General features: G+C 39.6%; 1 protein-coding gene across 9 annotated transcripts in view; it reads left to right on the forward strand.

The window, feature by feature from the left end:
- MCTP1 (multiple C2 and transmembrane domain containing 1) overlaps nt 1-13,643 on the forward strand; it is a 519,900-nt gene extending 506,257 nt beyond the window's left edge. For 6 of the 9 annotated variants that reach the window (XM_032846299.1, XM_032846315.1, XM_032846308.1 and 3 more), the window contains 3 exons: nt 1,443-1,552; nt 11,321-11,418; nt 12,471-13,643. In XM_032846299.1, the coding sequence (XP_032702190.1) occupies nt 1,443-1,552; nt 11,321-11,418; nt 12,471-12,542 (280 nt within the window). In that variant the 3' untranslated portion in view covers nt 12,543-13,643. The remainder of the gene's footprint in view (nt 1-1,442; nt 1,553-11,320; nt 11,419-12,470) is intronic. The other 3 variants (XR_004381302.1, XM_032846346.1, XM_032846354.1) reach the window with 3 other exon arrangements.
- Nucleotides 13,644-14,204: the final 561 nt, after the last annotated feature.

Genomic DNA, 14,204 nt, shown 5'->3' on the forward strand with positions numbered 1-14,204 from the left:
ACTCCCAGAGTTGACTTAGCTCCAAAAATTTCGCTTTGATTCACGTGTTACCATCTCTACCAGTCCGCCTCGAAACAATAAAAGTTGTCCTCATTTTTAAACATGGAAGGTGAGGTATATAGCAAGATTGATTCCTCTGAAGTCATATGGCAGAATCTAGGCTTTGAATGGAGATTGGATACTTTCTTCACTCTTTTCATTAAATTGTGCTCAAGTGTCCCTCAGCGGTGTATGTTAGGTCCTGCTCAGAGGCTGGTTGTTGAGGCAACAGGATGCCCGTTAAATGGTAACAGTTATATACCCAACACTGACGACTCCATGCAATGCTTCTGTTTTATTATTTTGACATCCCCTCGTATAAAGTATGAGATTCACTACAGAATTTCTACACAAAACCCCCTAAATGATTACAATCTTTCCATGTTCCATTTCCCTGATTTTCTACATCCTTTTTTTTTAACCTTCTCTTTCATTTTTCTTTTTGTCCCACTATGTTCCTTCCCGTCTTTAGTAGTCTTTTTTGGTAACTTCCCCCACTTCTGTTCACTGATCCTATTTTTGTTCTTTGTTCTCATGTTCCCTCCCTGTCGACAGGCAGTCTTGCCACCTTCCCCGACCACCTGCATTACTGATCATCTGCAGTATGGGAACGCTGTGGCCCCATGAGCCAGGCCCTGCTCTAACCCACTTGGCCAGCTTACACTCTATTTTCAGTCTTTCCAACACATCCACCATGTGCTCTCCTTCGCCAGAAATAACACAGGGAGAACAGTAGTCAATACTGACTTTATTTCTTAATTATCTCCTTATTTCTGGGAAGGATAATGATGGCAGGTGAATTTTTACAAGGCTGACAACTCTATTCCCCCTTCCCGACCTCTAGATCCATTTGAAATGTAACAGAAGTGAAAAGGGAGTATTCGTCAAAGGAATTCTAAACCAGGGAGGATTTACACAACAGTGTAAGAGTCAGGTCTACAGATAGTTGCTGACATTTCATTTCTAGTGTCTGGAATCCAGTGTGAGTTGACAGAAGAAAACAATGTCAGGCCCAGGGGCATTCTCCTCTATGAAAAGTGGGAAAAGACAAGATTGGCTACTTGTTCTAGAAGTAGAAAAACACATTTAAAAAAAAATTTTTTTTATAACCACATAAGGAGTCCCCCAACTAGTGCAACTTCAGATGCTGGAGTCACCTGGGACCATCTGGAAGGGCTGGAGGCAAGACTTGCTTTCGTGGGCCCTGCTTTCGTGAAACTCAGCACATTGTGACTCACCTGTGTCCTCTGATAGGCTCACTACAATCGCCTTCTGTTCGAGAGAGAAATGCAGTCTTACTTGATCCCTCGTCCAGAGTCTGAGTCAGAACCACATTTATTTTAACCTTTGTTTGAAAAGAGTATGAAGTGCTCCGATTGCTGATGTGTTAATTTCTCATTCAGTACTTTCAACTGGACTGTCCCATTCTTAAGCTGGCTGGCCATTGTAGCCTTCTGTGTGTTCACAGTCATCCTGTACTTCATTCCACTGAGATACATTGTCCTTGTCTGGGGTAAGTAAAGCCTTTTTTTTTTTTTTTTTTTAAACGGTCTTAGATATTCCAGGAACAAACTATTTTTAAGGGATGAGTTATACTGTCGGTAGTTCCCTGTATTTATGATCATGAAGCTACTCCATGATGAAAAGAGGTCAGTTAAAAATCGCAACAGGATAAAGATTTAGGTCTACCTACAAAATGCATTTCTCTTATCTGGCACCATAGGCTCCATCATCCTGTAAACATGTAGTTGTGCAGATTCTTCATCTATCAAAGTGTAGCTTTGCCTAGATATCATTCTGATTTATTTTCACCACTTATACGAAAACAGAGGCATTTCGATCCATACGCTGCATTTAGGACAATATGCTTTTGTGCTGTGGTACTTTATCTCGTGGAAGCGTCTGTAAACACGGGACTATATTCGGCCGCCTGTTTAAGAGGTCACCTTTAGGATGCAGGAAAAGGGTCCCTGGCCCTGACAGGCTGCTTAGGAATAAGAAACCTGCTTTATGTGTATTAAACAAAAGCGCTTCTGCAAGAATCCACGTTAAAGGTGCTATTTTCCAGTCCTCGTTTTGTAATGCCCTTAAGCTGCATGCCAACCGTTCCTACGGCCCTAAATGGCACTTCGATGATAGTTTCAGGATTCTTCATTGTTTTAGGGTTTCTACTCCTTATCTGAGAGAATCCGTGCCCTGAGAAAAACGGTCAGTCTCTACGGTGCACTCACATATAAAACTACATTATGATATAATTAAACAAGACTGGGGAGACATAGGATTCTCTACTTGCCTCTGGCCTGCACACACTTAAGATTACTAAGCATGTACAAAATGCAAAGGACCAAAATGGGTACGGATTCCAGAAAACACATGTTTACACTAAATGCAAAAAGATTTTAAGACTTAGAAAAGTGACAAAGAGGTCTGAGATCCCCACACCCTCTGGTCTTAAGATTCCTTTCTCCCTATTTTTTTTGGTCTGTCCTGCCAGATCCTCAGTAAGCCCTCTTACCCTTTACCGTCACTCTGCTTACCTTTACAGCTTGGGTAGGGAGGAGAGGATGGGGGAATGATGGTTTTTTCCCCTTGTTATAATTTAAACAATTTCAAGTAAGATAGTACTTGCACTACACAGGGAGAGAGGCCTTTCTTCCTCTGTCTGTTCAAGCCCTCATCTTTCATTCCTTCCTTTGATATAAAAAACAGATGCTGTTTTCTTGAAGGAATTAGGGTAGGGCATGAGGTGTGGCAGTTTATTATCTCTAACCTTCTTAGGGTCAGATCTGCCATCTCGGTTGTGATAGGTGATGACTCTCGGTATGGCTTCCCAGGGCTCTCAGAAACTGGAACCCATGGCAGACATCTGGCTCGGTAACCTGGGGTGGCCTCACTGGCTCGGTCTTACACGTAATTCTTAGAGAATGTGTTTGGGCCTCTTGTTTCATCAAATGAAATAAAACAAGAACAGTATTTCTGTAGTGTTAGGTGATTGCTGAAATGTTAACTGGAAATTTAAGACATGGGTCTCACATGGGGAGACAGACCAAAATCAAGAATGCAAAAGAAAGTTTATTCTGCTGAACTTCCTGAAGAAGAGCCAAGATGTTCTAAGTTATGGCCCAGTTTTTACAAGTTTGTTGACTTCCTATAAAGCTGTTAATTTACTTCGTATATATGAATATGTTGGTCATTTATTAAGTGCAAGATAAATTTTGAAGAGTAGACTTATCCCATTGAAATTCTCTCTAATAGAATATGCAGAATAGGTACTTCTGGTTTTTTATACATTGTCTCGACATTTCTAGCTCATTAAGTTTTTTGTTTCTATAATAGCTCTAATTTCACCTGCAGTTATCCTTCAACCACATGTACTCTTCAGGTACTATAGAGGATTAACTGTTGAATAATTTAGTATGAGTAGATATGGCTCATCTGTAATGGTTCTTGGCTGTTCTATTCCAAAAGTGATGTAAGTAAATCAATCACAGCATCTTCTGCAAGCATTACATTTAAATTTTGTGTAATTTAAAAGGAAATTGCTTCCTGAAAATCTCAATGCCAGAGCTGTAGAAATGGAAACATTTCATGCCCCTACCCTCCCTCCCCGCCCCCATTGTGAGAACTTTTAAGATCTACTCTCTTAGCAACTTTAGGAAATGCAATGTAATATTAACTATAATCATGCTGCACATTACATCCCATCACTTCTTTTGTAGCTGAAAATGTGGAGCTGCTCACCCATTTTCACCCATCCCTCCATTACTCCCACCTCCGGCCCCTGGTAACTACCAATCTGGATCTATGAGATTGGCTTATTATTTTTTTTTTAATTCCACACACAAGTAAGGTCTTCAGGTGTTTGTCTTAGACTCATTCCAGCTAGCGTAATGCTCTCAAGGCCCACCTATGCTGTTGCAAATGGCAAGATTTCCTTGCTTTTCATGGTTGCCAGCCCACTGTGTGTACATACACACATACACCCTAGTTCCTTTATCCGCTCATGTGTCAGTGGACGCTGAGGTTGTTTCTGTGTCTTGGCTATTAGAAACAGTGCTGCAGTGGGCATGGGCCAGGAAAGTGTATTTCTGAGTTTGTGTTTTTGTTTTCTTTGGATAAATATCCAGAAAAAGAATTGCAAGAACATAGGGCAGTTCCATTTTTCTTTTTTTTTAGGACTGTCCATTGTTTTTCATAGTGCACCAGGTTACATTTTCACCAATAGTGAAAGAGCATTTCCATTTCTCTACATGTTTGCCAATACTTGTATTCCTTGTCTTTTTGATAACAGCCATTCTAACAGGTGTGAGGTGATATCTCAAGGTGTTCTTGATTTGCAGTCCCCTGATAATTAGTTATGTTGAGTATCTTTTCACAATCCACGTGGCCATCTGTAGGTCTTATTTGGAAAAATGTCTATTCAGATCCTCTGCCTGTTTAAGTGGATTGTTTTTGTTTTTGCTAGTGAGTTGTATTGTTCTTTATGTATTTTGGATATTAGCCCACAGCAGAGGTAAGATTTGCAAATATCGTCTCCCATTCAGCAGGTTGCTTTTCATTTTATTGATGGTTTCCTTTGCTGTGCAGAAGGTTTTTAGTAGGATGTAGTCTTGTTTATTTTTACTTTTCTTGTTTTTCTTTTTGGGGTCAAATCTGAAATGTTGCCAAGACCAATGTCAGGAAGCTTACTGCCTTTATTTTCTTCTTGGGAGTTTTATGGCTTCTGGTCTTACATTCAAATCTCTAATCCATTTTGAGTTAATTTTTGGATATGAGGTAGTAGTCCACTTTCATTCTTTTGCATGTGGTTGTTCAGTTTTCCAACACCATTTATGAGACTGTCCTTCCTCCATTGTATAGTTTTATTTTGTCATAAATTTATTGATCATATATGTGTGGGTTTACTACTTCCACCCTTTCTACTCTGTTCCATTGATCCATGTGTCTGTTTTTAATGCCAGTATCATACTGTGATAACAGGGAATGTAATGCCTCTGGCTTTCTGGTTCTTTCTCAAGATTGCTTTGGTTGTTTGGGATCATTTGTGGTTCCATATAAATTTTAGGTTGGTTTGTTCTACTCCTGTGAAAAATGCCATTGAAATTTTGATAAGGATTGCATTGCATCTGTAGACTACTTTTGGGTAGTATGAACATTTTAACATGATTCTTCCTATCCATGAACATGGACTATCTTTCCATTTATGTGTGTTGTCTTCAATTTCTTTATGTCTTATAGTTTTCAGTGTATAGGTCTTTCACTTCCTTCTTTAAATTTATTCATAGGTATTTTATTCTTTTTTATTTGATTATGAATGGTACTGTTCTTAATTTCTCTGATAGCTCATTATTAGTATATAGAAACGAAAACAGATTTTTATTGATTTTGTATCCTTGGTTTGCAAATTGGCCCTCAAACACAAAGTGCATAGACTGAAGAAAGAGGCAGACCATTTCAGACTGGTAGGTGACAGATTTAATATACAAGGGAACTTACTTATGAGGCTTGTTTTGGGTGGCTACAGGCAAGTAAATCTCCACCCCTGCCCACCAAAATCTAAAAGTTTACATAGAATAATTAACTGGGCTCAGTCCCATAAACTGTTCAGCTGGTCCTAATAACACCTTACTCTTTCAAGGCTACATCCTTGGAGCAGTTCCCACTGTGGGAACTGTGAGCAGAATATATATTTCAAAACCCAAAGTGTGAGAAGCCTCTAATTGCCAGAGTTCAGCAACCAGGTCAACCATAGGTGATATCCCCTCCAATCTTCTCCATTACCTCTTCCCTCAAATCCTGAAGCTTCATTGAATTCACTCATTCCTTTGTGTATGTGTATATAATCTTTAGAGTTTTCTATATATAACATGATGTCATTTGCACATATTCAATTTTTCTTTCCAATTTGTGTGTTTTTATTTCTTTTTCTTGCCTGATTGCTCAGGCTAGGAATTCCAGGACTCTGTTGAATAAAAATGGTGAGAGTGGACATACTTGTCTTGTTGCTGAACTTATGTTAAAAGATTTCAGCTTTTCACCACCAAGTATGATGTTAGCTATGGGCTGTCATGTATGGCCTTTATTATACTGAGGTACGTCCCCTCTGTATCCACTTGGTGGAGAGTTTTTGTCATCAGTGGATGTTGAATTTTGTCAAATGCTTTTCTGCATCCATTGACATGATCACCTGATTTTTATCCTTCATTTTCGTAACATGGTGTTATCACCATGTTTGATTTGCAGGTGATGTACCATCCTTGCATCCCTGGAATAAAAGTGAACAAGACTTTTAATTGTTCAATGCAGTTTACTAATATTTTGTTGAGGATTTTTTCACTTCTGTTCATCAGAAATATTGGCTTATATTTGTGTGTGTGTGTGTGTGTGTGTGTGTGTGTGGTGTCCTTGTCAAGTTTTGGAAAGAGAGTAAAGCTGGCCTCATAAAATGAGTTTGGAAATGTTCCCTCCTCTTCTAGTTTTTGGAAGAGTAAGAAAAATTGCTCTTCTTTGAGTGTTTGGTAGAATTCACCAGTGAAGCTGTCTGGTTGTGTTTGTTGGGAGGTTTTTGATTACTGATTCAGCTGCCTTCCTGGTAATCAGTCTGAATAGAAATTTTCTATTTCTTCATGATTCAGTCTTAGAAGATTGTATATATCTAGTAACTTAACCATTTCTTTTAGGTTTCCATTCGTTGGCATGTAATTGTTCATATTAGTCTCTTAGGATCCTTTACACTTCTGTGGTTTCAGGTTTATCATATCCTCTCTTTCAGTTCTGATTTTATTTGAATCTTTTTTTCTTGGCAAGTCTCTAGCTAAAGGTTTGCCATTTACTCATTTTTTTTCCTAAGAATCAGCTCTGAACTTTATTATTCTGTTCATTCTATAACTTTGGGTTTTGTTTATTGTTCCTTTTTTATTTCTTTGAAATAAAAAGTTAGGTTGACATCTTTTTTCTTTTTTTTTATCGAGGTAGGCATTTATTGGTATAAAGTTACCTTATAGAACTGCTTTGGTTGTACTCCATACATTTTGGTATGTTGTATTTCTGTTTTCATTTTTCTCAAGGTATTCTTTTATTTCTTCATTAATGCATTGGTTTTAGTAGAATGTTATTCAGTCTCCCCATACTAGTGAATTTTCCAGTTTTCTTCTTGTAATTGATTTCTAGATTCCTTCCATTGGATGCATGATATGATTTCAGTCTTCTTTATTAAGACCTATTTTGTGACTTAACATATGAGCTGTCCTAGAGAATGTTTTTGTTTTAAAGATTTTATTTATTTGACAGAGAGAGAGAGAGAGATCACAAGTGGGCAGAGCAGCAGGCAGAGATAGAGGGGGAAGCAGGCTCCCTGATGAGCAGAGAGCCCAATGCGGGGCTCGATCCCAGGACCCTGAGATCATGACCTGAGCCGAAGGCAGAGGCTTATTAACCCACTGAGCCACTCAGGTGCCCCTGTCCTAGAGAATGTTCTATGTGCACTTGGGAAAGAATGTATAGTCTCCTGCTTTTGGATAGAATGTTCTATCAATGTCTGTTAGGTCCATATGGTCTAACATGTCATTTAAGGCTGATGTTTCCTTACTGGTTTTCTGCCTTGATGATCTAGGTGGTGATGGGAAGTTTTAAAGTACTCTAGTATTATATTGCTATTTCTCCCTTTATGTCTTTTAATATTTGCTTTGTAAGTTCAGGTGTTCCTGTGTTGGCTATATAAATATTGTAAAATATTACATCCTTTTGCTGGGTTGGCCCCTTTATCATTATGTAATACCTTTCTTAGTCTCTTATTACAGTTTTTGTTTGTCCAATGTAAGCATAGCTACCTACTCCAGCTTGCTTTTAGTTTTCATATGCATGGAGTAGGTTTTTCCATTCCTTCACTTTCAGTCTGTGTATCTTTGCATCTGACGTGCATCTCTTCTAGGCAGTATAGACAGACAGGTGGATGGGTCTTGTTTTTTTATACATTCAGCCATCTGATACCTTTGACTGGAGAATTTATCTTGTTTAAACCAATTACTGATAGGTAGGTACCTATTGGCATTTTGTTAATGTTTTCTGTTTTGTAGTTCCTGTGTTCCTTTCTTCTTTTGTGATTTGATGACTTTCCTTGCTGGTATGCTTTGACTGCTTTATTATCTTTTGTGTATCTAGATTAGGTTTTTGCCTTACAGTTACCAGGAGGCTTACATATTAGAACTTGTAATAGTCCATTTTAAGTTGGTAACAATGTAAGGCTGGCTGCGTTCTAAAGCTCTACGTTTTAACTCTTCACCCCCCATGTTCTGTTTTTGAGGTTACATTTAACATATTTTAATCTTATGAATTCCTTAACTAATTACTATAGTTATATTTGGGGGGCTCCTCCTGAGTATCTAAGTTCTTTTCAAGGAGATGTCAATGTGGTGTAGCGATGGTATCCCGCAGCATACGTTTCCTCAGAGCACTTTCCTAAGCCTCTAAATGTGTGCCAGGCTTGAAGCTCCAGGACAATCTAATAGGTCTCTTTCACAGACTGTGGATGTGTTTTAGCCTAATGTCTGTGCAGTGCCCCGGGGGTGGGAGCCTTCCAAAAACTCTCTCTGTAACTGTTATCAGTCGTGTGGGACCCTGAAATACAAGAGCTCGGAGATCAAGGGCTACTCCCTCAGTGGCAGCTGTAAAAACCAGGGCACCAGGGATATGTAAAACCTCCCCTCTGAGAGAGACTGTTGTTCCAGAGCATGGAATAGAGCCTGCTCACCAAGGTTTCTGGAGAAGTCTACAGTCAGCCCTAACATGTGTGTTTAATTAGAAGCCTGCCCCTTAGGCAAGAACTGAGATGGTGAGCTTAGGGGTTTGTGACAAAGGCTGAGCATCTGAGTCTGTTGCCTCTAGCTATGTCCTCAGGGTTGTGGCTATTTAAAAACTCTTTTTGCTTTGGTTACAGTCCTGTGGGACCTGTGAGCATAACCACGTTAGCCACCACAGCCAGGTGATAAACCGGTGTCCCCCAGCAGCAGCTACAAAAGTCAGGGGTATCAAACAAGGACAGAAGCTCAGTACTGGGAGATATTTATAAGCTATAGTGAGGCAGAGAGTGCAAAGACTGTATCTAGCAGACTCTGTTCCCTGAGAAGCCCATAAACTCTTAAAATGTGCCAGACCAGAGGGTTGAGCAGCAGCTCAAAACTCCTCCATAAGCAAATCGGCTTCTTTCTCAGAAAGAGTGGGGGTGTCTAACAGTCTATCTGTACAGTGTCCTGGGGATGGCAGTCTGCCAAGAATGGTCTGAGTGTTAGAGTCCCGTGCAACTCAGGAATGGAAGCAGCCCTGGCCTACTGAGCCCAGCAATCGAGGGGTGTCCCTTTGCTGGCAGCCACAAAAACCAAAGCACTAGATGTGCATAAAAGCTCCCCTCCAGAAAATGTTGGTGCTCTGAAGCATGGCAGAGGGACAGCGTGAACTGGTGCCTGCCAGCTGGAGGGTAAAAATGGCACCGCCAGCTTTACAAGGCAGATAGAGGGAGCAGAGTATCCTAGTAGGCCCCGGCCCCTCCAGCTGAAGCTTTAAGGGTATATGAAAGAGATTCATTTGCTAAAGTCTGGGTGCTTTTCTAATGGCTGCTTCTGTGCTGTACCCTCGGGAAAGTGAGTTTTCACCTGAGCCCTCTGAGCCATGTTTCAGTTCACTACAGCTCTTTATGTCATGATTTTCAAAGCCAGCTCACCCCTCAGGTGCAGGACTTAAAAGCTGGGGTGCCTGATGGAGGGTATAACCTGCTGCTCTTCAGAAAGAAGCTCCATGTTTGTGAGTTACGTTGTAATCGTGGGTTGTCTTGCTGGGGTAGGATTTATAATGAGCTTTTGTCACAGCCTCTCCTACTCCCTTCCATTGGCCTTTTGCTTGTTTCTCTGACGTGAAGTCACTCAGCTAGTTTTCAGGTCTGTCTCAGAGGGAACTGTTCCATATGTAGCTGCAGGTTTGGTGTATACATGGGAGGAGGTGAGCTCAAGACCTTCCTACCTTGCCCTATTGAGCCACCTCCTAGATGTAAAACCAGACATAAAACTGGGGCACCATACACATGTCAAGTCTCCCCTCAGGGAGATGCTGACCATCTGTGGAGTGTGGCACAGGGAGCATGTGGAGATAGCATGCACCAGCTGGAGCAAGGCAGAGGGAAAGTGCAGAGATGGCACCCCAGTCTCTGGCTCCAGAGAGCACTCCAGCAGTCCCTTGAATGTATGTTTAACCAGAGGCCCATCCCTCAGGCTAATGTTCCAAGACAAGCAAATGAGTCTCTCCTGAAGTCCAGGTAACCCTCAGTTAACTGTTTCTATGTTGGGTCCTGGGGTGACGCCAAGCACACAAGTCCTTTAAGAACCATTTCTCAGATCACCATAGCCTTGCGGGTCTTGTGGACCTGAGCCCCATTGCTTTTCAAAGGTAGATATTTTGGAGAGTCCCCTCATAGGTGCACGTGTTAAAAGCTGGGGCTGCCTGATGTGGGGCTCAAACCCTTCACTCTTCAAGAAGCTACAGCTTTTGAGTTCCCTCCTGACCCTGGTTGCCACACTGGGAGTAAGGTTGATGCTGAGTTTAGGTCCCAGCCTCTCCTACCTGCTTCAGAGTGAGACTTCCCTGAGCACCAGATATGTGGGAGGAGAGTTCAGGATCCTCTTGCGTCACCATCTTTAAAGCTGTTTATTTATTTTTTTTTAAAGCTGGTGGTAAACTCTTTCTCACTTCAGGTCATTAAAAAAAACAAAAAACAAAAAAACCCCACAAGGACAGCTGTCTTCTAAACATTCGGTTTGCATAACATTAACACCTCCCCCCACTCCAAAAAAACAGAACCGTTTCTCTTTTGAAAAAGGGAAAACCAGTAAATCAGACTTTTTGCCTTGAAAAGTTTCATCACAGATGAAATACTAAAGCAAGCCTTCTAAGTAATATGACACTGAGTGGCAAAGCAAGACACAACCTTGTACATCCTTGCCAGGTTTGTTTCTCAAATAAAAAGCCTTTCCTATGGGAAGAAGCCACTGAAGTACAGAGAGAAAACTAGATCTGCCATTGTGTTGGGATGGAGTGAGGAAGGGGACAAAGGAAAGGAGAGAGAGAAAAACAGGAAAGGGGAGAGGGAGGAAACAGAGGGTATTGGTTCATTCAGTGGAGACTGAAGAGAAGCCTAATCTAGATCTTCGAATCACTGCAACATATGGAAATGTATGTGATTTTTGTAATTCCTAACTCTGGAGTTTCAATAATGTTTGACCGATCACTTTTTCAGGCATCAATAAATTTACAAAAAAGCTTCGGAGTCCATATGCAATTGATAACAATGAACTACTTGACTTCCTTTCCAGAGTCCCTTCAGATGTACAAGTGGTATGTAGGTTTCACTATTACTCTTATTTAACAAAGAATGGAATTGGGTTTTCACTTTTTATCCTTTTAATTTCAAAGGTTTTAGAAGAGCCAGTTAAAGTTAAAAAGTTAAGCTACTTAAAGTTTAAAGCTGTAGCAGATTTTGCCTTTCAGGAATTTAGCCCACTTGGGGTGTTACCCAAGAAGAACTTTTATAAAGCATGGGGAATAGAGAATGAGAGAGGGTTGCATCAAGAACCTACCAGAGCTCAAAGGGCAATTTTCCTCCAAGGAAGGTTCACCTGATTTGTGAAGGGAAGTCATCATTACCTGAAGAGAGGAAAGGGGAATATAGATGATGAAAGCAAACGGTGCCAGTGAACATCTGAAAAAAAAAAACAAAAAAAAAACCAAAAAAAAAAAAACCAAAACAACAAAAACACTTCTTTGCATAATTTGCAGGAAATAAGTGAATTTTAAAAATGCAGCTTTTGGAGACCGTTAGGGGACAGGGTGGAGAGTAACTGCATTTTCAAGACTGGGGCACATCTCAGTCTTTCAAAATTCTTTGAGGTTAACTACTCATGCCCATTAGTCATCAGCTATTTTCTGAATAAATGAGCAATATTTTTATCAAAATCTTGACACTATGTTGGAGCAATACCTTTCTTCCTTTGTTTCAGCTGAATTTTTGATTTGGTATCCCGACATGAGCATAGGCTGGAGGGAGATTAAGCCTAAACTAAACAAACAGTAAATTGCAAAGAACCATTATTCAGCCTTTCAAATTAAGATGGTTTTGCTTTTAATCTAATGTGTTACTGACAGTGAAGAGGCAGCCTCTTACCAATGTTCACAGCAGTGCTCTCACGTAATTTCTGGCAGGATTTCCCTTATGATTCTTGCTCTATCATTCTATTGTTTTCTGCATCCCAGCTGCAGATCCCATAGACCTTCCAGGGTGAGTGCTCTTCCCACCCCTGCCTCCAAGCAGTCTCTCATTCCTTTGCTTTTCCTTCCTTTGCCAGAAAGTGACCACCTGACCAGTCTTTCTCTGAACTCTGTTTAAACAGGTGCAATACCAAGAACTGAAACCAGATCCTTCTCACAGTCCATGTAAAAGGAAGAAAAACAATCTTGGCTAGCCAGCTCCCAGCACTGAGGAGACCAGCATCTGTTTGGGAAGATAAAAGAAAAAGCCTTCAGCCTCAGCAGCATTTCCTTTCTTCCTGCTTTTTATTTATTTTGCCTTTTTATCATGATCGAGAGAATTTGTAAATAGTGTACAAAGGCATATGTCTTTGAAAATATACTTCCATTGTACAGACTCAATTTGATAAAGGTTTAGCTGTTGCTGTGTGAAAGCCTTGTTGGCTGCGGATAATATTATAACACACTGGAACAACAAACAGAAGAATGGTAACATTGGGAGATATGTACTTCTCTAATTACGAGTAGAAGCACTAGAATATTACATTAAATGCTCAGCTGTGTTCTGATTAAATCTACATAAAATGTAAATGTCAATTTGATTTTTAAAGTTTTTTTTTTATGTGACTATTTTTTATCTGAAAAGTAATCCATTACAGTTTTCTATGTTTTATACATTTCAAAAGCGAAGGGGGAATCCCAAAATCTGAATTATGGAACAGATGCATTTCAATTTAACATAGATGCTGACTTCAGATTCTGACTTTCATTCCCGTGCAAATTACTGAGATATGACTCGGCTTATTTTAAGCTAATGAGCGAAGGTACATTCACTCTGTCAGGATAATCTTCCACACTCTACAAAGAAAACTTTCAAACCTTCTATCATTCCATCTAAAACCTTAAAATCTCCACAGGATTACACATAAATACTGCCAGGTTTATAAATGATTGCCTATCTGAATTTTTATACCTACCACTTCTTTAATTTGTACCGAGTTAGCAAGTTAGCAACCCCGTTCAGTTGTCAAGAATACTAGCAAACTAAATCCGTGTTGCTTTTGGTGTCTCTATGCATCTAAAAATACTTAATACTCAAGTGTTATCACACACACAAAAAAGTATCTTCTTTCTCATAGATTACTGAAATGCTTTAATGCATAGTATGATTTTTGTTAGTGTGAATTTTAATGTAAAGAATGCTAGTGTGCTAAGTGATATGCCAGTGTTTCATTACATTCATTTATAGAAAAACTAATCATTCTTGATAATATGAATGCATGAAACCTAATTTGTTTAAAAAAAAAAAAAAAAAACAAAAACCAAAAAACAAAACTGCTTATGGGGAGGGGAGAGTTTGCCTTTAAAAAAACGTTTCACTACTTACCAGAGAATCTATACTTAAAAATTGCATTCCCAAGACTTATGGTAGTTTTTGTACCTAGCTCCCTGATAAATCAAGGGAGTATACCTCTGGAGAGAGAAATAATTCGGTAAGAATGTTTTACTTCCCTGACTGGGTAGGGGATTAAGCTTGGCTGAAAATGCTGTAGAAAATGTTTTGCACTACTTTATTAATAGACTGGGAAAGGGTGAAGGGGGGAGTTATGATGGAAAAACATAGAAAAGCCAGAAGCCAGAAATATATATTTCACTCTAAAGGAAGAGACTTTAAAAATAAATTTAATCTCATCAAAGCTAATTTTTAAAGTATTTTTATTTTAAAGCAACGTTGTTAAATACTATTTCTTATGATAGAACTATTTTGATCTGTTTATACACTATGCTTGAAAGAGAATGTCAATGAAATTCCCTTTCTACAGAAAGGGTTTGACCTCAATATGCTCTATTTAGCTCACCGTGTTTATAATGACATG

This window comes from Lontra canadensis, unplaced genomic scaffold (assembly GCF_010015895.1).
Source record: "Lontra canadensis isolate GAN:19392208 unplaced genomic scaffold, GSC_riverotter_1.0 scaffold4, whole genome shotgun sequence".
In the NCBI taxonomy this organism is placed as follows: domain Eukaryota; kingdom Metazoa; phylum Chordata; class Mammalia; order Carnivora; family Mustelidae; genus Lontra; species Lontra canadensis.